The sequence below is a fragment of the Malania oleifera genome, chromosome 13 (assembly GCF_029873635.1).
Source record: "Malania oleifera isolate guangnan ecotype guangnan chromosome 13, ASM2987363v1, whole genome shotgun sequence".
Classification (NCBI taxonomy): Eukaryota; Viridiplantae; Streptophyta; class Magnoliopsida; order Santalales; family Ximeniaceae; genus Malania; species Malania oleifera.
The window spans coordinates 23,325,844-23,351,957 of record NC_080429.1 but is presented as its reverse complement, the minus strand read 5'-3'; the positions used below and the strand labels follow the sequence as shown (position 1 = coordinate 23,351,957).

At 36.9% G+C, this 26,114-nt stretch overlaps 1 protein-coding gene across 2 annotated transcripts; it reads right to left on the bottom strand.

Annotated features, from left to right (window-relative positions):
- Positions 1–453: 453 nt before the first annotated feature.
- On the bottom strand, positions 454–18,595 carry LOC131146646 (ceramide kinase). 2 transcript variants are annotated; one of them, XM_058096377.1, is made up of 13 exons: positions 18,263–18,595; positions 16,654–16,809; positions 16,394–16,561; positions 16,207–16,299; positions 16,029–16,121; positions 11,477–11,699; positions 11,356–11,382; positions 11,113–11,197; positions 8,965–9,114; positions 6,997–7,098; positions 5,829–6,212; positions 860–926; positions 454–779 (listed from the first exon to the last, which is right to left on the bottom strand). In XM_058096377.1, exons 1-13 carry the CDS (start codon positions 18,434–18,436, stop codon positions 642–644), a joined length of 1,860 nt encoding a protein of 619 aa, XP_057952360.1. In that variant the 5' UTR covers positions 18,437–18,595; the 3' UTR covers positions 454–641. The 2 variants fall into 2 exon arrangements, with proteins under 2 accessions (XP_057952360.1, XP_057952361.1); XM_058096378.1 differs by lacking the exon at positions 6,997–7,098 and having other exon boundaries at positions 18,263–18,593.
- Between the last annotated feature and the right edge of the window lie 7,519 nt (positions 18,596–26,114).

The following is a 26,114-nucleotide window of genomic DNA, read 5'->3' as shown; positions in this document are numbered from 1 at the left end:
AGCCAAAGAAGTCAAACTTCCAAAAATTTAATCTTTACTGAAGTGCTATCGGCATTTAGGCTCAGTCCGTGGAAACAAAATGGAATTTATTATTCTATACCTTTTTCATATACCAGAAACAAATTGGTCTTTTTTTTTTTTTTTTTCTTTTGGCTTGCTGGGCACCTAAAGCAATCTGTTACTCCATTTTATATCTACATGTACCTCAAAACAGGTTCTTAATCCATATCTGTACTAATTCATTCCATTCTAACATACCTGATCAATGTAAAAATGTTATATCTTGGGAAATTCCTCAGATATTCGTTTAGTTAAAAAAACAAAAAAAGTGTTAGAAGGAATGCAGGATTTCTTCAAGAGCAGTTTCTGACAGAGGATTATGACCAACTTTACCCCAGTCACAACCAATGTAAAGAATAACAAAAAAAGGGGGAAAACCAGAGAAAATATCACTTGATTCAGTAATGAATCATTTGACCTCTTCATTGACTTGACAATTACAGACTGTTGTAGATAGGAATATACAAATTTTTTTCACAAGAAGCCAACATGATACTGAGGTTGGTTCGAGTACTCCATTGCTGAGTTGGTTCTTCGATATACATTTTAAGAAGAGAGGGATTTCTGGTAAAGGTCTTTTGCTAAACTTCAGGACCCGATGCAAATAAGCTAACAAGGCCTCGAAATACTTGTGCAGAGAGTTTGTGAGCTTGAAAGATCTCACCATCCAAGTTCCAGACGCTCTCACGGCCAGAAGAAGTAAAAGTGAAAACTGGGGTCTGTACGTAATGCAGGACTAGGTTGAAAGAGCAGAAGTTACCATGCAATAAAAGAGACTAAAAACGCGGGCAAGGCATACCTTATGGTGTTCCACAAAATCAAAATTCAGAGGATTTCCACCCTTCCTTGCAAGCTGGGTAAGGTGCCTGTAGATCAATCATGGAATAAAAAGTGTAAAGAAATTCCTAAAAAGAAAATGCAATGCCAAGTTCTAACACAGAATAATGGGTAACAAACAAGTAGCTCAGTTTTCTTCTCTTTTCCTTTTTTGGGTCTATGGGAGACCCATTGGGCTTAGGCTACACAATGGAAGGTAGCCCTCTCCATCCCATTAGGCCATATCCCTTCCCATCCTCCAAGATTTTAAAGCGAGACTTCCAACATGGATGTCCCAAGCCATTGAGATTTTCCAAGGGTTAATGAATAAGCAGCCTATATCTCTTACACATGACTAGCAAAACAAAGAACAAACCAAGTATTAATTGGTCCAGCAGTCCAGCCATCCAGTCAAAGAATATATATATATATATATATATATATAAGGATGATTGCTCATTTGGTCCTAAGAAAGTTCTCGAATCTAGTGGCATAAAGGCACTTAATCATAACAGCCTTTTTAATATAAACTTACCACTGTTTGGGCCTTGTCGAACATTCAACAATGGTGAGGTTATCATCATAAATTTTCCATACGTCATTTTATAGTACTACCCCAAGAAGTACATATTAAAAGTAATCATGTTGGCGATGTGGCTCATATTCAAAGCGGATCACATGTACCGGAGAAAACTACGTGACGCGAGAGACAAAGGGAGAGAAGCAAGGTGTTTTATTCTGCTCCAAACCATTGACGGTTTCCATCGGCGCAGATAACGTATTTTGAATTCAAGGGCTTGTAGATTGGGCTTATCTGGAGGATTTTCCTCCGAGGGATAACTATAGATGTAGTTTAGGTTTACTAGAACTCTTCTATAGGCATTAGATGATTTCATATAAACATCATTATGTAACTCTAGATGGGATTAAGCTTCAAAGTTGTGAGCTTTGACAGATCATAGTGAAAACGAGGTTGCTACTCCCGTGGACGTAGGCTATTTCCAAAGCACGTAAATCTTGTGCGTTCTAGTTGTGTTTTTTATTCTTCTTATTATCGTTTGATTGCTTTTTGAGTATATTTCATCATCAAGTGATTGCACTAGTGATTGTTGGTGTTCGTGTTTGATTGTGTGCTTCCACTGCGCGTGTTCAAGTTGAACGAAACATAAACAAGTGGTATCAGAACTATTGATTCTACAATAGCTGGGGTCTCTTCGATTACGTTCAATGTGAACAAGTTCAATGGAACTAGTAATTTCAGGCTTTGGCAACGAAAAGTAAAGAACTTGCTAATGTAGTAAGGGATGGTGAAGGCATTATACGGAAAGAAGTCGGACGACATGAACGACATAAGTTGGAAGGAGCTTGAAGAAAAGGCGGTTTCCACGATCAAGTTATGTCTGACCGATGATGTGTTGTATCACGTCATGGATGAGGACTCGCCAGCGGCAGTTTGGCTAAAGCTGGAGCGCCGATACATGTCCAAGTCTATTTTGAACAAGTTGCATCTTAAGCAAAAGCTTTATTGGCTGGGTTCGAACTTGACTTAGCACATTAACACAATTAATCAAATCATTAGTGATGTGGGGCGAGTTGATGTGAAGTTCGAGGAAAAGGACAAACTGTTGCTGCTACTGAATTCCCTACATACGAGAATCTGGTTACGATGCTTAGGGAAAAGAAACCCTAAAATTGGAGGACATCACGAGTGCATTGCTAGGGTTTCATCAAAGGAAGAAGGCCAGTGATGAGGGTTCACATGGTGAAGCGACTCGTGGCAAAGGGTAATCAGGATCGTGGGAGAGGCAAGTTCTGGAGTGGATCGAGTGGTAATAAAACTCAATCCAGGAGGAGGAAGGACTTTCGTTGTTTTAGGTGCGGGAAACTAGGGCACATAAAATCGGAATGTCTAAAGTGGGATAAGGGAAAGGCAAAAGCTCAAGAGGGTTCGTCAAAATCCGTGAATGTAGTTGAAGAAGGGGACTCAAGGAGTAGTGATGGTGAAATGCTTACTGTTTCCTCAGGTTCAGAACGCCTTACAGATTCTTGGATCCTAGACTCGAGATGTTCTTTTCACATGACACCCAACAAAGCCTGATTCACCACTTGCAAATTAGTGAGTCCTTTTCCGTTCTGATGGGAAACAATGTGGTTTGCAAAGTTATCGAAATGGGGGATATCAAGAATTCAGGATCAAGATGCACGATGGTGTGGTAAGGATGTTGTGTGGGGTAAGGCATGTACCTAATTTACGAAAGAATATGATATCATTGGGTGCTTTGAATTGTGACGGGTAAAGTTACAAGTCCAAAGGTAGGACGATGATGGTGTGTGATGGCGTATTGATGGTGATAAAGGGACAGAGGATAGCAGGGAATCTCTATGCACTGCAAGGTAATACAGTTGTAGGTAGAGCTGCAGTTGAGATTTCTGAGATGGGAAATACTGTTTTGTGTAATGTAACCACACACAAAACGGTGGGTATTCTTAACTATGTCGGTACGGATGTTTGGGGACCGGTGAGGGCAGCATCACGGGTTGGACATGGGTATTTCGTGAGGTTATCACAAAAGGTATGGGGGTATCTCATGCGGCACAAGTTGAAGTTGCTTGCCAGGTATAACATGTGGTTGAGGTGGAGTACCAGACCGGGTCAGGTCAGATATTATTGCTGAATACGCTGGCATTCAAGGAGTTTTGTGAGCAGGGCATGGTGTATGCAGGGCTTGCAAGGGACTTCTTGGTGAAGTCAGCGAGTATGGCGTGTTTTTCGATTAATCAATAGTCAAAGGTATCACTAGATGGAAGAGTTGCAGGAGACTGGTTATGCAGTAGATTTTAGAGGTCCAGTTATGCACGTTTCTAGTGAGGTGGAATCTAGGCTTGGTATGATGTCTAGACGATGCATCTTTCTGGTATATAAGAAAGATGAGTTCAAGCTGGGTGATCCAATGGCAAACAGGGTGGCAATTGGTGGAGATATGGTTTAGGTGTTAAAGTCATGAGACGGCGTACTCAGGTAGATGAAGAGAAACGGGCGCCAGAAAGTTGCAGTAGCAGCAATGAGCATATCATGCAAGTGGAGTTAGAAACTTAGGGCAGGAGTGCAGGGAGTTCTAATTCAGGACACTTGCAGTGTCACATGATAAACCGGAGCAGAAAGGAGATTGTGATGCAAGTGGAATTTCAAACTCAAGGCAAAAATGCAGGGAGTTCAAACTCGGGAGACCGGCAAAATCACAATGGGCTTAGAGGCACTATCAGGCCACCGCCCAGGTGTGATATGATGTCTTATGCAATCATTACTACCAGGAAGGATCCTACAACCTTTTAGGAGGTAGTGCACGGCCAGGAGAAGGGTAGGTGGACTGGTGCCATGGTGGAGGAGATAGAGGTACTGTATAAGAATCAAACGTGGGGGTTGGTGGTGCTCCCAAAGGGGGAGAAGGAGATAGGTTTCAAGTGGGCAATAATTATGTTGTTTTGTGTGAATGATATGTGTATTGCTAGGAAGGTTCTGACTGAGGTAAATCAGTCAGGGACTCTGCTAAGAATGGAAGTTGACATGAAGATTTTGAGTGCTGCCAAGAGTATTCTTGGGTTGGACATTCGCAAGAGTAAATTTACAGGGAGATTGGGATTATCTCAGGGTGACTTTGTAGCTATGGGGATATTCGTGTTAACTCAGGGCGGCTGTGTGAGCAAAACACATGGAGATTGTGGTTATCTCAGGGTGATTTGGGGGATCAAGTGTTGGTGAGATTTAGCATGGTTGATGTTAAACCTGTCACCAGTACACCGTTGGCGAATCTAAGCAAACAGTTTACCGCTCAATACTCGAAGACGAACGGTGATATTCGGGTCGTATCAAAGGTTTCCTACGCCAATACAATTTGGTACGTCGGTGGGCAATAGAGGGTTCCATCAATTGTGAGGTTCACGGATGGATGCTACACAGGGGCTTGAAAGATGAGAGGCTTGCAACGGGGTACGTTGTGGGAAGGCCTAATTGTTGGAGTCTGGGGTACAGTCTCAAGGTGCGTTGGTTACAACTGGATCGGAATTCTTGGCAGAGACTAAGGCTTTCAAGGTAGTATTGTGGTTCAGATGATTGTTCAAGGAGCTGGGTGTTCAGCTAGGTGAACTTCCTGTTACCACGATCAAGTTCAAGTGTGGCTTGGACTTGGTTTACGTCTTTAGGTGATAGAGGGGAGGCGGATCCCAATCTACAGACCCAGGTAGAGCAGCGGTTATGCTTTCAAATTTCCAAGATGGTGAATATTCGCCAAGGTGGAGATTGTTGGCGATGTAGCTCATATTCAGAGTGGATCACATGTACCAGAGAAAGCTACGTGACGCGAGGGACAAAGGGAGAGAAGCAAGGTGTTTTCTTCTACTCCAAACCATCTACGATTTGGTCAAACTATTAATGGTTTTCGTCGGCACAGATCACATATTTTGAATTCAGGGGCTTACAGATTGGGCTTATCTAGAGGATTTTCCTCCGGGAGATAACTATAGATGTAGTTTAGGTTTACTAAAACTCTTCTATAGGCATTAGATGATTATATAAACATCATTATGTAACTCTAGATGGGATTAAGCTTCAAATTTGTGAGCTTTGACATTGATAATAGTGAAAACCCAAGTGCTACTCCCGTGGATGTAGACTATTGCCAAACCACGTATATCTTGTGTGTTCTAGTTGTTTTTTTTTATTCTTCTTATCATTGTTTTTCATTATCGAGTGATTGCACTAGTGGTTATTGAGTGTTTGTGTTTGATTGTGTGCTTCCACTGCACGTGTTCAAGTTGAACGAACGTCAACAAATCAGTTGCCTCATCGTGTTCAACCAAAAAGAAGGAAATCTAAAAATTATAAAAGCAGATGCAGCAATAGAAACTGCTCATAAAAGAGAGAGAGAGAGAGAGAGAGAGAGAGAGAGAGTAACCATAAGTAAAGTGCATGAGGGCAGTCTCTAATCAATATGAGATGCAGGAAACCATCTGAAAGATGTGCATCAGCAACCAAACCATCAGGTGCCCTTTCATTTCGGCAAGAAATTATGGCAGCACCAATACTAAGGAAACGACCCTTTGATCTTAACCATCTTGATTCTCCAGCATGTGAGTATGGTGTTATTGCTGAAGATCTTGTAGATGCATGCATTGGCTTTGTGTCACAAATGTTGCAATTAACACGGCAAACAACTCTTTCAGATTTTTTGGACCGGCTCCACAATGCTTGTTTTGTACTGACCAAAGGACCTTTATCAGGAGTTGGATTTGTCTTTTCTGATTTAACTTCTATGTATTGTACTTCTGCCTCATATGATCTGAAAGAAATCACATGGATAAATCATAAAAATGGAACATTCAGCTGGAATTTAAAAATCATAAAACAATAGCTGAGAGTAGAGCATTTAAACAGCAGCAGCCAATTGAATATAAATGACTAAAATTAGGGCAACAAGAACAGCTTTGGAGCTCAAAACACAAATGCCAGCAAAGTTTGGGCCACAGCTGAATATGCTCTCTGTCAAAACAATAAATGAATAAATAAATTCATCAACATAAACTGCATAATAAAACAAAGGAAGCAAGCGTAATTCACTTTAAGGGGGCACTCAACTATTGCAGCAGCATCACATCTTCCTAAACCCTTAGTGTAATTTCATAATGTTAGCAAAAAAAAAAAGCTTGTAACATTTTTGAGCCAAACCAATCCCATAATCCAGGCATGTCCAGTTTCTGTCAGATGATCGCTCTACCAAAAAGCTTAAGCTATTCAGTTGTAGGCCAACAATGCATATCAATCCTGAAACACATCCCCACGCATGCAGCCCAATTCTCTTGCAGAGAGAAACAAATTGTGAATAATACATGTTACACGTGATGAGATAATTTTTAACAGCTATACAATAAATACAAACAAGAAGACTAGAATCCGAGACATCAAGGCAACCATGCTCTAAGAGTTTCTATCTTATCCAAGAAAGGCCATCGCATGGTACTAAGACAAAAGCAACAAGAATCTTGGTCCTTCAAATATAATATCTTTGAGATATAAGACAAAAGCAACAAGAATCTTGGTCCTTCATATTATATCTTGAGATATACCTGTGCCTCAAAAACACCTTTGTTCCAGCATAGTCATAACGTTTGGGGCCCATCCACCGGTATTTTTCACTCTCTGTAATGACATCTCCATAAAATCCATATCTGGGAACATTTTACATATTGATTCAGAAGAAAAGAACATTTCCAAGCAGCACTTCATAAAGTGTAATACGCCTATTGTCAATTGTCACACACAATTGACCACCTATAAAAGGAAAGGCGAATTCTTTAAAATCCAAAGATTTCAGAACTTCATACAAACTGCACAGAGATACTGACAGCAATGTAAATCTGAGTAAGAAGCCCTATATGAGCAACATAGAGACCCGACAATATGAAAAATGTTTTACAACACCGATGAGATCAAATGGAACAGCATGCAAGGCATGAAGGAAAAATGTCCAACAATTAAGCACAGGAACATGGAAAGATTATCGAGTGTAAAAACCAAAATCAACAAAACAAAAAAGGTAATGCGGAATAGGAACTTTTAAGGGATAAGATTATAAAAACACGCTAAGGTAGCTCAGACCAGTATTTTGTGATTTTTTTTTTTTTTTTTTTTTTTTTTTTTGGGGATTGCAGAAGATATATATTAAGAAAGTGAAGAGAGAAAATTATAATCTAGGAGAGGACAAGATATTCTCATGGCAGGGAAAACAAAAATAAATAAAAAGAAAACCAAAATAATATAAAAACAATGGAAAATAGAAACTAACACACACAAATTAACAAAACCCCTCTTTAAACCCTGCCCTTCATAATTGATAGAGCTCTGAAGCCCTGCTAATTCCTGCCGACCTTTTTTCATTTTTCTTTAGATCCAATCCTCCAGGATCAACCATACACAATCCCATTCCATCCAAAAGATTTTGAGCAGCAACATCCTGCTCACTAATCTTCTCTACAGGGGTAGGAAGAATCCCATCTTTACGCTGATTACTCCCTGCAAAATTCTCACCCAAAACCCCCTCTTAAAAAATAGATACATTCACTAAACCTTCAAGTGGAGAAGTGGGCAGATAAGAAATATCTCCCAGTGCATCAGAAAAATGGGAAGCATGATCCAAGTTTTCATGAGTCTCATCCAACTAGGGGTGTAAGAGAGTCAAGCCAACTTGCAAGCTACTTGCACTCAACTCACTCTTTAACAAGTCGAGTTCGAGCTCTATAATACTACTCACAAGCCAAATCAAGCTTTTTAATTTTATTATTCTTGTATTATTTAAGTCATAAAATATAGATTTTGTACATCATTATATTATATGTACATTATATATATTTTATACATGTATTTAATACTAATTAACAATCAAATCAAGCTTAATCAAGTCGAGCTTGAATTTTAAGAACTTGCAGTCAAGTCAAGTTCAAATTTAAAAATTTTTAGATCAATCAAGTTCAAATCGAGTTTTTAGAAATACTTTGTATTTTTATCCAACTTTTCTTAAAGAAAATAGCTTTTTCCTATTTAATTAGAAACGGGATCACAAAATGGATTCAGTTTTAAAACCTGTCACTCTGAACCATAATCATCCCCTGCTCATTCACTAGAACAACAACTTGCTACTAAACCAAATTTTAGTTCTGTATGAAGCAGAACCTAGACCAGCAATGATGATTCTCCCTTGGATCTACAGGAATAACTTAGAGAGTGGATAAACAATTATTAAAGAAAAACATCCATCTACCAGCCCTGTAACAATCAAGAGATCAAACAAGAAAGAATGCCAACACAAACACTGCAAAGCAAAGAAAAATTCATGCTAGCTAGGTCAACATATACAACCACTCATACTGTTAACCCACCTATGGTATTAGAAACCAACTATATACAATTGAAACCCAGCCGAATGTGGCAAGTAAAAAAGGGAAAAGAATAGCAAAAGGAAATCCACCCATGAGATTTAAAGAAATAATCAGGGATAATCTTGTAAAACTACAATAACCATGTTAACAAGAAACTACCCAGCAAAAGAAGCTGCATAGCGTATGCAAGGTTCGTCCTTTGATGTTGATGTCTTCTTCCAACTGACGATTTGAGCTATATCAAGATGCACCTTTTTCCCAAGGACAATTTGCAATGCAGATGTTATTGGATCCCGAGTACCAGTGGTGCTGAAAAAGTAAAAGCCAACAATTTCTTCAAACTTCAACAAGCCACAAAATTATGTCTGCTAAAAATCGAACCTATACCGAAAATTGGCTCTGCCCATTGTTAACGCCTTTTTTTATTGACACAAAATCAAAAATTAAAGAACATCAAGGAGCATGTATACATCGATTGACTTAAACATGATTTGTCTAGAAATTTAACATGACGTGAATATGCACCAAAGAAGAAAAATTCCATATTAACGGAAAACAATCCCCTGAGGTATTTAATTAATTCACTTTATAATTGAGCAAGTATCAGATCATGAGCCTCTGCCACATTCCTATAGTAATCCACGCTGTACTCCACACAAAGCTCAGTTAACTTTATAATTAATCAAATCAGATCATGATCCTCACCAACATTCCTATAGTCATGCATGCAAAGTGCACGTATAAATTAGTATTCTACTTGGATCTCTCTAGAATCTCAAGGGGAAGTAAAATGAATCACTTTTTGCTACAAGACATCTCAAGGGGAAGGAAAATGAATCACTTTTTGCTACCATAGACCAGGAATTGCCCAATTTGTCCAAAATTATCCCTGTAATAAGTAAAAGCACTTAACATTGGGCTTTACTTTTGGTTAGCTTAGCCCTTATTACACACCATTCACGTTTTTATCACCATCTAATATTTTTTATCCATGTAAGCACACTCTTTTCTGATTTTTTTAATAGTCTTTCCTATCAATTTCCACATTTTATTTTTTATTTTTTTTTTTTTTTTTTTTTGGCTAAGGAATCACTTTATACAACTTTATCGTAAATTCAATCAACCATAAAAAATTAGGGGATCTCACCTAAATTTTGGAGCAGTGTGTGGACTAATGTGTGGACTTCTGACTACTTTTTGAAGTTTGATACAGAATATACAGTTCCAACAAGGTGTCAATGATTGTAAATTAGTTTTAGTTTATAATTGAACTTTGAATTAAAGAATTTGCGGCATGCCAAACTGCATGGCTGCATGTTTACATACATCAAGACTCCCACACAACCATGCTAAGTTACTTCCATATTTGGAGAGGCAATTCCAATGACTTGAACTAATGACATTGAGTGTAACACCCTTGCTATTGAGTCACTTAAACAGGAAAACTGAAGGGTATCGTCACTAAACAGGAACGCTAATTGCTTCAAATCCCTTGAATACCCATTAAATAAGTACATGAAAGAGCCTAAAGGGTTGCAAACAATAGCTGCAGCATATTTCGAGAGCTTTAGAAAAATTTAAATATATGTATGTATATAAAGAATGCTTTTGAGCTTGAAACTAAGGTATTGTTTGATTAGGCTAAAAACAGAAAACAGTTACCCTATTTTCAGGAGCTTGGAGTTTGGACCTCGGATTTGGATTTGTGTGGATCTGGATAAAATGCAATACAAAATTGTATTGCGTTTCGTCCAAATCCGCATAAATCCAAATCCGACGCCTGAAATACATGCTTCTGAATACAACCTCAGTGACATTGCATAAATGATTCAGTCTTCAGTGCTTGATTCACTCAAATTCTGCTTATTGATATTGCAGGATTTTTTGGAGTCTTCAGTGTGAATAGTCAAATGAACTGGATAGAAAAACCAAAACCATTTTACTTGTGAATTTTAAAAATTTTATCAAATAGGCAATTAAGGTTGGACTGCATCTCTGTTCAATTTATGTTGCCATGGCTAAGACATAGGGTAAGCTTCAGGCTGCAAACTGTCCATAATAGAGAATCCAAGCAGGAATAGAAGAGAATCCAAACCTCAGTAGCACATGTTTTAAAGCTAATGAAATATAGCAAGGTCAGGGACCGACTGCTACAATGCTAAACAGTCCTACAATTGTTTTGGAGGGACAGGAGTGAAAGGAGAAGGGAGGTTATTCCAGCCATACACAACCCTTTATGATATTAAAAATACATGAACTATATTCACTTGGAATGCCAAAACAATAACCATACCTAGTGAAACTTACCACATCACAATTGCATCAGTTGAGCCAGCAGGAATAATTCCAAATCTAAACCGTTCATTAGGAAGGGGAAACTCGGGATCTTGATCTGACGAATTGTGAAGGCAACAAATCTTAAGTATCAGAAAGCAGCAATTACTTCTTTTTTTTAAGAGTAGGTTTTTTTTTCTTAAGCAAAGGGCCTCTCATGGCAGAAAATTTAGTGCAATCGGCTTAAATCAATGATAATATGAAATCATAACTAACCCTTGTTGCAAGAACCATTGCCTGTTCCTGTAATTCAAGAAATGTCAACGACTCATCAGATTACAAAATGTTCAAATCCAGAGCTTAACTGGAGCAGAAATGTAATTCTCATGGTACATACCGAAATTAGAGAGTGATCCATTATGCCCTGAACTTGGGAGAAGAGGAGAATGATCTTCATTTTGACTAGAAGCCTCAGTAACTGTTTCATTTGGATGATAAACCATGGCACTGTCATCATCCCTAACAGAATGAACAAAATCTGCAGGGGAGGGTGGGTAACAAGATTTATGCCTCGAAGAGAGAAGTCCATTCAGTATCTCATTGAAGAAACCATCGCCACCCTGGAAACACAATAATCAGAAAATATCCAAAAATCATGAATAATCAATTAACAACACTTCAAACCTCACTACATTATTAAAAAGTGGAAATGGTCATGTAAACATCCCCACTGTAAAACCACTTAAAAAGGAATAAAAACTATCTAGGTAATACAGTAGAAACACTTAGTTACAAAAACCTTTCCCCTAGGTGAATTTTCCATACCAAAACCTCAATTCTGCGCTTCTAACACAAAACCTTGACAAAACCTCCCTCCAATTATGACAGATCACTCCCATTGCTGTAAGCCTCAAAACACTTTGGGTAAGTCTATTTGCTCAAGTTCACATAGATTCAACACTCAAAAATGAATAACTATCAGCAGACAAGACTTGATTTTGTTTAAGGCTCACAATCATATACTTGCAAAAGCAAAGTGGGACAAAAAGACACAAAAAACTAAAAAGGCCTAGTGATAGTTCAAAGCATACATCATAAGGTGTGCCCTCACAATTTAGAACCGCAGAAAAAACCATGCAAGTTACATCTGTTCAATCTTCTTCAATTGAGGGGAATTCACTTCAAGCTAAGGAAGTGCCAGCATAAAAGTATAAATTACTTTTTAAGTTGTCCATTTCATGCATAAGTTATACAGGACAAACAAAAGCCCAATCTGTATGAAAATTATTTTAGTAAAGATTTTTAAAATATGAAAGAATGTAAGATCTTATGATCCTACTACGATCCTTTGATCCTACCAATTTGCAATTCTAGGTAGGATCAAGATAGCTTTAGTAAAGTAGGATCATATCCAGATCGCAATTTTAACAACCATGTAACTAATGGTCTCCTGCATGGAACACGCAAGAGATGGATAATCACTTAGGTATTAGAGAAGTTTTAGCTGCTGAAATGATCACCCTTAACAACATTATTCTCCATAAAGTGGCAAGTTGAATGTGCTGCTCTTAAGAATTGAAAAATGAATATACAAAATAAGAGTTTTATCCCATCGAGGTATGAGAAGGTATCAATTTATGTATATTAATTTTTTGGATTCCTTTTTGAGTGGGCAAGGATACAGATATTTCTTTGCATCAGCATCTTATTTATATTCATCAATGCAACGCACAGTTGAGGTGAAATGATGGCAATTGCTCTATACATTATATATATTCTGTTAAATAGAAACCATAAATTTGTAAAGATAAGAAATCTTAAATGAACCGTTTCCCACTATATCATCAACATGAACAGTACAGATGAGTGGATATAGAAACTAAAATTGTTACCAAAAAGGAGGAATGGTTGGGAAACTATTGGCAATCTCTTCCTCAGTATGAAAATCAATGTAAACATAAAAGTTCAAATGTTCATTAAATATAAAAGTGCACTAACCTTGAAATCAAAATCATGATAACTATTTGCTCAAGACCCTTTTGACATTGATGTCAATTTTCACCAAACAAAGTAAATAACATTAAAAACTTAAGGGCCTGTTTGATATCATTTATTTTTTTCTATTTTCATTGTTGCAATGAAGAACAAATTATGATAACATGTTTGTTCATGTAGTTTTTTAGTTTTTGTTGTCAATTATTAATTGTTTTTGAAAAAATTGAAAACCATATTACGATTTTCATGATTTTCTTTTGGCAACTTCTCACGACTCACATAATTTTAATATCCAGAATTTGCTTTTGTGGATTAAATCGTTCATCTTATACATAATTTTTAATTAAAATTAAAATAAAATGATCATGTGAACTTAAAATAATCAAAAAATATATATTCAAAAATTTTCTAAAAATTTGCAAAAAGATTTTTTTAAAATATTTTACAATTTTCAAATGCACAATAAGATTGTTCTTGTAGCACTAAAAAGTGAGCTTTGAAATATAATAATTAATTAAATTAATTACAATATTGTTTATTTTTATTATCATATCTCTAACTTATATTCTTTTATATTTTTGTTATTTGGATCATATTTGTTAAAAAAATGAGCAATTGTTCAATCAAGTTTTTGAATTTGTTCTAGCTTTAGAAATATTGACCAGGTTGCTGATTTTCTGTTTTTATTTTTGTTTTTGGGTTCGTTTTCATAATTTTTGCACAACGCATCCAAAACATTAGGAGTTCATGCATATAATGGAAGATTGAACCTGAAATAGTAGAAATTAAGACAAATAACTAAGAGAATTGTATCAGTGTGGGAATCGCCAAAAGAAACTGTGACATATTGAGTCATTGAGACATCAAGTGTGTCTGCGCGCGTGTGGTGTGCACATGTGTGCACATATGTGTGCATGAGAGAGGGGAAGGAGGGAGGGAGGGAGAGCTATTTGTATGGTGTAAATGATGACGACAACATCATGGGTATGAAAATTTTTATCAATATACTTCCAGTCATGATAAATAAATAAAAGTGGACACTTGCAAAGAAACACCTTTTTCAATGGTTTTTAACAGATACAACTATTAAACACTTATCCCAATTCCTAGCTCTTTGTGATTGGCTTCTTTCAATGAATTAAACAGTGTTATACAATATCTCACCAAGAATTAGAGCATTGTCAATTAAACAATATTTTTTCAAAACTTAATTAAAGTAATAAAAGTAGGCATATTATAACTTCTCAAATACTTTCGATGTTTCAACTCTAAGCATTTCTATTTGCTACTCAACACACATTTACTAGAACATCCATAGACAAAGTTATTGTTTATATAGAAATTATACTTTCAAGCTGGAAGAGGTAAGCAAAATAATATGGTGCTATAACACAACATAGCTCAAGAGGGAATTAGGCAATGGAAAGAGTGGAGGGCAGAAGAGAGAGAGAGAGAGAGAGAGAGAGAGAGCAAAGTACAAGTGCATAACCTCAAGTGTGGATTCGAGTAAGGAGATTGGGTTCTAGCCATGGTTAGGAAATCAAATTCATTTTCCCCTTCAAACTGGGCTTCAGTTCATGGACCAGGTTGACCACAGGCTAGAGTCCTGGCAATGTTGGCTAGGTCTTGTGTCTAGGCTCTAATATAATGTATCTCCGAATTAAATGCACACTCACCATAAGAGTATGCTAGGAGTTCCACATACAATTAGGATCAACTCCCCCCCCCCCCCTTTCTCTCTCTTTCCCCCTCTCACTCTATCTCACATCTGTTCCCACCAACATTACCTAGCTGCCAATTTTGACCTACAAATGGAAACCTTTGAACCATTCAAGTGTCCCTAATGGGGTGACGGAATCCTAGTATATGATAGATTCTAGAATTCAGGGAGCTCCCTAGGCCTCATTCTTGATTCAAGCCACAAACGACAAGCTGTGCTCAAGCACCACCTTCCAACGATGGTCAAAATTAGACTTAGGAACTACACTCAGCAAAACATACACACTTAATAGAATAAGAGCTACAGGGTTCCAACTAAAGGGGATAGATCACAAGATCAGCCCACCAAGAGATGTCTAAAGGGGAGAGATTATAGAATTCATTTTCCCAGTTCACATGGCAATGATCAACTGCTGCCACATGGCACAACACAATAGGCTGGTCACTGGTGTTAATGGGAGTGAGAATCATCTGCAGATTCAAAGCAAAAAACATTTTTTTTTTTGTTGAAAAAATTATCTGTAAATTTAATAGCACTTTTGACAGCATAATTCTTTTCTCTTAAGATCCAACTTCTAAGTGTCTAATTACAAGTGATGTCTAAAGGGGAGAGATTATAGAATTCATTTTCCCAGTTCACATGGCAATGATCAACTGCTGCCACATGGCACAACACAATAGGCTGGTCACTGGAGTTAATGGGAGTGAGAATCATCTGCAGATTCAAAGCAAAAAAAAATATTTTTTTTGTTGAAAAAATTATCCGTAAATTTAATAGCACTTTTGGCAGCATAATTCTTTTCTCTTAAGATCCAACTTCTAAGCGTCTAATTACAAGTGATTTCTAAAGAGGAGAGATTATAGAATTCATTTTCCCAGTTCACATGGCAATGATCAACTGCTGCCATATGGCACAACACAATAGGCTGGTCACTAGCGTTAATGGGAGTGAGAATCATCTGCAGATTCAAAGCAAAAAAAATATTTTTTTTTTTTTGTTGAAAAAATTATCCGTACATTTAATAGCACTTTTGGCAGCATAATTCTTTTCTCTTATGATCCAACTTCTAAGCGTCTAATTACAAAGCATGAAACACCATTCTTCAATATGACAGTAACATATTTCCATCACTGGTTTCACAAATTCTAAATTGTCATCAATTGAATAGCCAAATTTATAAGAACCGAATTTCTGAACAAAAAAAAAACTGTGGCATAGGAATCTCATGACTTACAACAGCAACAACGCCATCATATGAACCAATCTCCCTGTTTTTAATAGATGCCATCACATCAAATGCATGTCCTGCCCTCTGCGTCACTATCACCTAATGAAACAATTGAAAACAACCATTAGAGGAGGAACAAAAATCATGCTGATATAATTATGCACACCAATTGCCAAGAATTTACCTTTGTTTTCACTTTAGCACAAGAAAATATAGGAGCCACAGCTTCCCAGGTTCTACAGCCATTCCCTTTCCCACTCATTGGATGAACAAAAACCTAGTAAATCAGAAATATATTCTGGAAAAAATTTTACTACTTTTTACATCTAGTTAGCAAACAAATAAAATGTTTAAAATGTTATAAAGCTTACCAAAAGACTCTTAGGTCTCCCAGATTCCACATTTAAAGAAGCATTAATTCGGTTCACCCACATCTGACATGTCTCCAAGTCCTTATGACCAAAAGTGTACACAGCCAAAACCCAAAGAGAAGGTTGAGTCTCTGACTTTTGGACACCATGCACGGTAAAGCGATACATCTGCATCAGTTAATGGAACAGAATCTACCAGTAAACATCATTGCCACAACCAAAAAAATGAAGAAGTTCACAAAAAAGAATAAGTTTATAACCTCCGATTCCTGGCCCAAAAGACGGTTTGTGGCATTTTGAAGAAGTGATTCATGAATCAAACCCCAGTTTATGAACTCAATGGCATATACATTAGAGAATTTGATCTGAGTCTCACTTTCTGGAACAAGTTTAATGCCCAGACAAATGGAAGGAGCCTGCCCTCAGCCCACATAAAAAACAATTATAAAAGCATTCAAAAAATGCAATTAAAGCATTTATATCTGCACGGCATTAAAAGTTTTTGAGAAAGAAACTCAAAGCATAAAACTCTGTATATAAATTATGGTTTGCCACAGATTTGGTATACCAACAGTTCCTAGAGACAGTAGCATGGAAGCTTCACTAATTTAGACAAATGTCACTTAAAACAAGGATAGCCAGTATACTAAACAGGAACAAGTATGTTGCCGGCCACTTATGCCAATATGTGGCAAGGGGGGCCGGGTCAGACACGTTATATGGACTGCCGAGAGGTTTCAAGTCTCAGTATCTTCCATCTCTCTCCTTTTTTCCTCCTTTTCTTCCACCTTTTTTCGATTCATTAGAATATGATGCATGGAAAACTATCTATAAAATGTACAGTTGATGCATTTCAACAACCATGTTTAACCTGAATCTACAACTTATGGGCACAAAACTAGTTACTTGCTATCTGTGTCAAGCCTCTTGATACACTATGACTGACGTCCCTCATTGGTTTTCTGTAGTCATTTTCTTTGACACTGAGTTGCAGAAAGGGTAAATATGAGAAGAAATACGAAGAAACTTTTTGGATCATTCTAATTAGACAGTTCTACAATTATTAAAACTATAAGATCCCGATCACAGATGACTGTAAATGGAGATATTTAAGATTTACAGATGATCATTTCCTTTTGTTGTCTTCAGAATGAAGCATTATCTCCATCCATTAGTGTACTGTACCCAACTATGTAAGACTCACAGATCATGGAAGTTTCATGGAAACCTATAGCCTCAACTGAATTTTATGGAATCCAGCCCAAACAAAACAGAGATCAAACTCCATGCCAGGGTTTTTATCGAAGCAACAGAAACTGCGGCCCAATCTTTCATTCATCAACTTGAATTCACAAAAGCTGCTTAAGAAAACCACGTATCAAAAGGAAAACCAACCTACGTATTGCTAACACACACCTAATCTCGTTTTGCAGCATAAATTCATGGATATCAACACCTAGAAGCGACAAAATTGGCTTCAACGAAAAACATCAAGGATCAAAATAGAAAACACAATGAGCAACTAAGAGAATCTGAGGAGGGGAAAGAAAATTTTTTATTCTTTTTCCAGCGATTCAACAGTTGACACAAAATAAGCTTCGAGTCGCCTTAATTGTGTACAAACAACTCGAGAACAATGTGCGCAAATTGAAGAACAAAAATCTCAGAATGACCGAACACCGCGATCACAAAACATGTATATAAAAGAAATTTAAAAACCCATTGCTCAATCAACCGGATAACTCTAATCCTTTTTAAAAACTACCATTTGACGATCATCTATACACGAATGCACTTATGTCTTGAAAACTTCAACCGCTATTTGGTAAAGAACAAATATTAAAATAAAAATCAAAATAAAAACCTTACACTATCTGAGGATTCAGCTAATTTCCAAGATAACCCAGCTGAATTAAGAGTGAGAACGACTTCCCCAACGTGGTCCAAGAAGAGATTCGAACTGAAAATCGATTCTTCGCCATCAAACTGCACACTGGGCAGACATTTTTCTCCTATGATACGAACATTTGCATTTCTATCCATTTCAATTTATATACAATATTCAACAATCGGCAAACAACATCCAAACTTCCTGAGATGAAATCAAAATTGGCATCTTAAAAAAAAATAAGGGAGAACAGGGCGGCGCGGTTTGCGCTTCTAGATTTGGCATATACCCATTTCAAGAATGCGTGTCAACGCTCTTGACGTTGGTCCCAAAGATAGAAAATTCGTATTCGCTTCCGAGTTCGGATCGGGTGAGTCGGATCGTGTGTTCAGAGTGTTCGTACGTCCGAGTTTTAAATAATTTTATGCTACATCCAAAAAATAGATTTTAAGGATTTTTGAATTAGAGAATTTAAACAAAAGTCGACGTAATATAGCAATGGGTCTTACTTGTGTTTATACAAAATTTAAATTTAATGTCTGGAATTTGAATTTTTTATTTGATATTAATTTGTTTTCCATGTTAATAAATTTTAAGTACTTTTATTAATTATTTTCTATTTTATGAATTTGACTATTAATTATTATGAATAGAAATACATGATTTAAAAATCATGCATGACTCTATAAAACTAACTTTGTAATTATTAACTGGTTAACTTTATTTGTCATTCAAGTCTTGAGAAGATGGCTTATAATTATATTAAACATGATAGAAAAATTTATTGATCTGTTTGGTATCATTACTGTTTTCTATTTTCTGTTTCTATTTTTTAACAGTAAAGAAATAGCTTATAAAAATGTGTTTATTTATGCTATCAGTTTTTTGTTTCAGTTGCTAATTTTTTGTTGTTTATTAAAAAAAAATTGAAGACCAAATTTTATAGTTTTCAATTGTTTTGACAACTTGTTGTCAAAAATTTTGATATCAAAAAATAGTTTCTTTGGATTAAATTATTCATTTTACAAATTTTTAAATTAAAATCAAAATTAAATTATCATATGAATTTAAATATAATCAAAAGAAAAATATACATAAATTTCAAAAAATAATAATAAATCCAATTGCAAAATACTTTTACTATTTTTAAATTGTAATGTCTAATAAATTTTTTATTGTAAAGTAAACTTTGAAAGTAAAACAATTAAGTAAAATAATTATAATAGATTTTGCTTTTATTATAGTAGTTTTTTTTAATAAATACTATCTATAATTTTATTATTTTAATCATATTTTTCTAATATTATTTGATTTAAAGATGAAAAATAAACTTTTTAATTTATTTTTTAATTTTTAGTAGTTTTATAAATATTAACCAAACAGGTTGCTAGTTTCTAATTTTTGGTTTTTATTTTTGGTTTTTATTTTGGTTTTTAGTTTTTATTTCTCTAATTTTTGACAGTGATATCAAATGAACCCTAAAATGTTAAACAAAGAAACTTATTTTATTAAATAATAGAGGTGTATATTAAGAAAAATGTTACATCAATTAATTCTTATGGAAAAATAAAAGATAGCTTTAGTCGCTAACTATATTAGATAGATTATGTTAATCTATTTATAAGTTTTTTTAAAATTTATAGTTATCTTTCTTAATATTTTAAAAGATATATTATATGCTCTTATATTGAATGTCGTGTACTATACAATGAACCTTAATTGGTATTATGCTATAGTACTAAGTTTTAAAAATTGATTACCTTCGACTTGTATTTCGAAAATCAGTATTAATTCATTTTAGAACTTTACAAATGAAACAATAAAAAACAAATCACCTGTGCCAAATTTAGCCTGTTGTAGCTGAAGTTAGGAGACATTCAGGAGAGCTGGCGCTGAGGTAGAAACGCGGTGCATTTATCTCCATTTTATCTCTCTATTGTAACTTCTCATTTATGATTGATTATGTTTACTTGAGATTAAATTGTGATTTAAATATCAACCCTATAAATAGAGGGCTGAGGAATATAAGATATGTACAAGTGAGAAGCTCAGAGAGCAAAGAGGAGAAAGAGGAGGAAGAGAGAGAGAGAGAGTGAGAGTGAGAATTGTAATTTTTCGACGAAATAGTGAATATTTGGTGTGTGCTCCGTCGACGTAGGTCGATATTGACCGAACCACGTTAAATTTCTGGTGTCATATCTTTCTGGATGCTCACAGGTTCCTAACAAGTGGTATAAGAGCTCGGTTGGAGCAGAAAAGCCAGATCGGAAATGATCCTGAATCAGAGATCTATCTAGTGGATCAAAACTAAGTTTTGAGCCCATCATCATATTCAGCTCGCCAAGACGAAGAGAACCATGCAGACCCGAGCTCGAACGGAGTCTAGAAGAAGTCTCACTCGACCTCACGCACTTTGCCGAAGCAAGACGCGTCGACACATGCCGGTGACCAGCTCCTCACGCACTGCACGCGATTGCACACTTCTTCCTCGCTCGGACAGCCTCGACCCGACCTGGGGGAACCTGACCCAACCCGAATACAGACTCAGACCAAGTTAACTCAAGAATCGGTCCTCAACTCGGATCCGAACCGTCGCCTCAGCGCCACGTCATCCGAGTGCCACGTCAGTCGATAGACCCCACGGCCGCGTCAGTAGGTGGTGTAACGACCCCCTTACCTTAATATAAAATGAAACATAATAAATAAAGTAGTCAACCTGAACCCGTGGGTAGCAGGGCCACCAGTCATACACAGCGGAACTTAGGCAGTAGTAAATATAAATCACAACCATCAACCAATAATTCATAATACCAAAGTCTACTATAATCCCAAAATAACATACATATATTTTCAATCTCCCACAACATTCCAAATACAACTAGGATCTCATAACAAAATAATTCTGATCTTAGTACAAAATTTTACCCTCCTAGTAGGGTAACTCAACAAACTCAACGGCAGCCATGACTCGTCAGCCTCTCAGGGTCTCCTGAAAAATTAATTAAATTCGGGGGTAAAACACTTCTCAGTAAGGAAAAATAAACTAAATACAGTTATGTGGCAACATGAATATTTAATGCAATTATACATATATAGTACATTTCGTATATCTATAAACATTCATCATAACATACTGGATCATTATATACTTTCGTATTTTCTAATAAATCATATCGTTCATAAAATGTCTATTATATCTAATAATACTGAAAACATACTCACGATGAATAGCTAGCTGATGTCGTGTATTACCCCCCATGATGGGTTGTGCAGCCCAAAGGCGGGACCCAACAATGGCTGGTCGACCACTGTCCAGTCAAAAATGTCTGTAAGTGCGATGAGCCCGCCACACCTGGTCCGAACTGTCAGGTGAACGTCTACACTCTACACTAAAAGTCACATCGACTATCCATCTCCCACCCCCTCGTGGGGTGGTTAGCACCAATATGATCATAGATATCTAATCTATATAGCTACGGTACCGTGCTCCTGAACTGAACTAAACTAATATCCGGGTTCTGATAACATATAATATATGATAATATAATGTTTAACATAAATGGATTGATAGCATTTTCTATAATTTCATAAATACGGCCTCGTGTCAAACATTTCATAAATACGACCTCATGCCGAACATTTCATAAATAAGGCCTTGTGCCGAAATCATACATAAAACACGGCCTCGCGCCTGCTATCAATCACGGTCTTGCACCGAATATCTCATACATATCATTCTGAAAAATAAATCAATTATCATGTATTTTCAACATCATTTTGTACTGTAATATTTCATATTCCTGAAAACACACTTCATTCATAACATAGTCGTATCATAATAGTTCTCACGTAAAGTAATATTCATGCCACACATTTGATGTATAAAACCATACTTTATATTCTAAAATCATAATTTCTGACATCTCATACATAGATATACATTTCAACAAAATATCAGTATTTTCCTCAAATGTGCATTTCCTTCGTAATATACTGATATAATACATGCTTTACTAAAAAATAACTGATGAATAATAATAATTTGCATGAAAAATAATTGCTTTAGTTTATTCCCTTACTTTGCAACTAAAAAGCCCCTATGAATTCCTAGACTCACACCCATAGGATTTCCTGATCAATACCCTGAAAATGAAAACTCCTAGTACTAAACTTCAGTTTTTTCACGTGAATATCATTTCTTATATCTACAATAAGATCAAATTTGGCATAAAAAGTCTTACCTCAACTCAAGGATGATTTTTGACTAACTTCCACCAACAATCCGTTTCGGCAGATTTAGAGAGAACTTCCCTAGGAGCGTCGTGGTGGCCTCAGATCGTCGATTCGGCGAACGATAAAGCCGAAATAGAAGAGAGAGGAGAGAGAAACCGAAGGGGGAGAGAGAGAGTGTGAGGGTTTCTTATTTTCTACGTAAATCTGAGTTTTTTTGCACTATTTATAGGGTCGGATTCATCGACAAGACACGTCACCTCATCGACAAGTCCTGTAGAAAGTTCATCGACGAACCCGCACCTTCGTTGACGAATTTCAGACTTCCCAAAACCCTCTCTTGGTAACTTCTCATCAACGAAACTTGTCTTCGTCGACGAGGCCCTCTTATATCCTCATCGACGAATCCCTTGTGTTCGTCAACGAGGACCTGATAAATTCCCTCAGTTAATACTCCCAAAGTGCAATGTCATCGACGAACGCTCGTCGACGAATTTCAGACTTCCCAAAACCCTCTCTTGGTAACTTCTCATCGACGAAAGCCCTCTTATATCCTCATCGATGAATCCCTTGTATTCATCGATGAGGACCTGATAAATTCCCTCAGTTAATACTCCCAAAGTGCAATGTCGTCGACGAAATCTGCTGCCTCCTTCTGTTTCTATTTCCATTCCCTTCCTCTCTATTTAAATACCATTTTATTATTCGGGTCAGTAGAGGTGTGCCCCACTACCACGTCAGCGCTTGCCATGTCAGCAGGTGGGCCCCACTAACACGTCAGCACTACCACATCAACAGAGTTGACCAAGTTTGACCAGATTTGACCATTACTTTGACTGAGTTTTTCAGAGTCGTTTTGGATCCGTTTTTCGAGCGACTTGAACCATTTTTAAGGTTTTTTATCGTTTCGGATCCAACCGTGCCACCATTTAAGCTAATTCCATATCTATATCAGTGAATTGAGATATCGAATGAAAAGAACTAAAAAATTGAAATGTTCAATGGTAACAATTTCGGTTTTCTGGAAGATGCAGATAGAAGATTATTTGTTTGGGAAGGAATTGCATTTACCATTGAAGGGTAAGCCAGCATCCATGAATGAGGACGAGTGGGAGTTGCTTGATTGAAAAGCCCTCGGAGCCATCAGAATGACGTTGTCAAAGTCTGTGGCGTTCAATATCAAGCATATAACATCCACCAAGTCTCTGATGGATGCACTCTCTAATATGTATGAGCAGCCTTCAACCGCAAATAAGGTACATATCATGAAAAGACTAGCTATGATGAGCATGTCTGCAGGTGAAAGTTTCAGTAGACATTTGAATAATTTCAATGATTTGTCGGATCAACTTGCCTCAGTCAGGATAACTTTTGATAATAAGATTCGGGCCATATTGATTCTCAGTCAGTTGCCTGAAAGTTGGAATGGTGTCGTTACTGCCATCAGTAGCTCTGCAGGAAAATCGAAGCTTGTATACGATAAGGTCGTCAGCATGATTTTGATAGAGGAAATCAGAATGCAGTCGAACCATGGCTCCACTTCGAGTTCAGCCTTAAACATGGAGAGTCGAGGCAGAGGAAACAGGCATGGATGATCAAGCAATCACAGCAAATCTAGGCCCAGACGGTCTAAATCCAAAAATCCCAAAGGTACGTAGGACACAGGTTTCTAGAGCACAAAAGTTATTGAGTGCTGGAATTATGGAAAAATTGGTCATTACAAGAACCAGTGCAGAAGTCAGAAGAAAGAATACGAGACGAGGGCAAAGACAGAAGCAAATATTGCTTCCAAAAATGATGAGATGTTGATCTGCTCTTTGGAGAGCAAGCAGGAGTCTTGGGTCTTAGACTTCAAAGCCTCATTTCATGCCACTTGCTGCAGAGATTGCCTAGAGGAGTACACACAAGGTAATTTTGGTAAGGTGTACCTTGGCAACGATCAACCTTGCGACATAACCGGCAAAGGAGTTGTGAAGATCAATATAAATGGGTCAGTATGGAAGCTGAAGGATATCAAATATATTCCAGACCTGAGAAAGAATTTGATCTCAGTTGGTCAGGTGGCAGATGATGGATACACGACGAAATTCATTGGCGATGAATGGAAAGTTTCAAAGGGTGTACTAACGATTACGCGAGGTAAGAAAAGCGGAACACTTTTTCTAACCTCCAATGCCTCTATGTCTATTTCAGTTGCTGCAAGAAATGATGACAGCAACATTTGGCACCAACGACTTGGTCACATGAGCTAGAAGGGACTCAGGATGATGCACTTAAAAGAAAAATTGAGTGGTCTATAATCAGTGCAAATTGGCATGTGTGAGGATTGTATAGTCGGGAAATAGAAGATGGTTAGTTTCCAGATAAACACCCATGCCCCAAAGAAGAAGAGACTAGAACTAGTCCACTCAGAATGTGTCGGGACACAACAACAGAATGTCGAGAATCCTCATGTGGAGGAACTAGGGGAGCAAATCGTCGCACCACCATCTCCTAATCCAGCTCCAGAGCTTAGGAGATCTACTCGGTCTCATGTACCAAATAGAAGGTATATTGATTACTTACTTCCTACAGATGGAGGAGAGCCCGAAGGTCATGATGAAGCATGTCAGGTGGTAGATACGAGCAAGTGGGAGCTTACGATGAAGGATGAGCTGAAATCCCTCACCTCCAACACAACGTGGAAGTTAACCAAAGGCCTTTACAACAAGTGGGTGTACAGAATCAAAGAGGAGTATGACGACTCCAGAAGGTACAAGCCTCAGTTGGTAGTCGAAGACTTCAAGCAGAAAGAAGGGACTGACCACACTGGCATCTTTACACCAGTTGTAAAGCTAACAGCTATTAGATTAGTCCACATGAATCAAGCATACAAGAAGGTGGTGACTATAGAGAAGCTGAAATTGTGTTCAACTTTAGTTGGTCTTCATGCCTAAAGACATATATTTTAAGCACATCATTTATTCATAATACTGGTTGAGGAGGCGTCTCTATCTCCAAGTGGGAGATTGTTGTAGCTGGAGCCAGGAGAGCTGGAGCTGAGCTAGAAACGCGTGATGAGTTGGAAAGGTGGTGCATTTATCTCTATTTTATATCTCCATTGTAACTTCCCATTTATGATTTTATTATGTTTAATTGCGATTAAATTGTGATTTAAATATCAGCCCTATAAATAGAGGGCTGAGGAATACAAGATATGTACAAGTGAGAAGCTCAGAGAGCAGAGAGGAGAAAAAGGAGGAAGAGAAGGAGAGAGAGAGTGAGAATTGTAATTTTTCGGAGAAATATTGAATATTTGATGTGTGCTCCGTGGACGTAGGTCGATATTAACCAAACCACGTTAAACTTCTGGTGTCACATCTTTCTGGATGCTCACAGGTTCCTAACATAGCCACCATGCAATTATGCATAAAGAATTCATATTACTCAAAAGAGATTGAATAAATGGACTTTAATAATAAAGTCATGTGTGTATGTGATAATATTTGGATCAGATGCAAAGATGCATAAACTCAAATACTCATTTATATTTTAAATACATAAAATTCATTTGAAATATAACCAATAAATTAAAACATATAGGATACATATGTCTACTCTTAT

What these genes read in the sequence shown, in the direction of transcription:
- LOC131146646 (XM_058096377.1), bottom strand. Translation starts at nt 18,436, where the DNA reads ATGGATAGAAATGCAAATGTTCGTATCATAGGAGAAAAATGTCTGCCC. An exon ending in GTGCTAAAGTGAAAACAAAG is followed by an intron (nt 16,122 to 16,206) that starts GTAAATTCTTGG and finishes TTGTTTCATTAG; the next exon opens with GTGATAGTGACGCAGAGGGC. An exon ending in AAGGTGTTTTTGAGGCACAG is followed by an intron (nt 6,213 to 6,996) that starts GTATATCTCAAG and finishes GATTTCTTTCAG; the next exon opens with ATCATATGAGGCAGAAGTAC.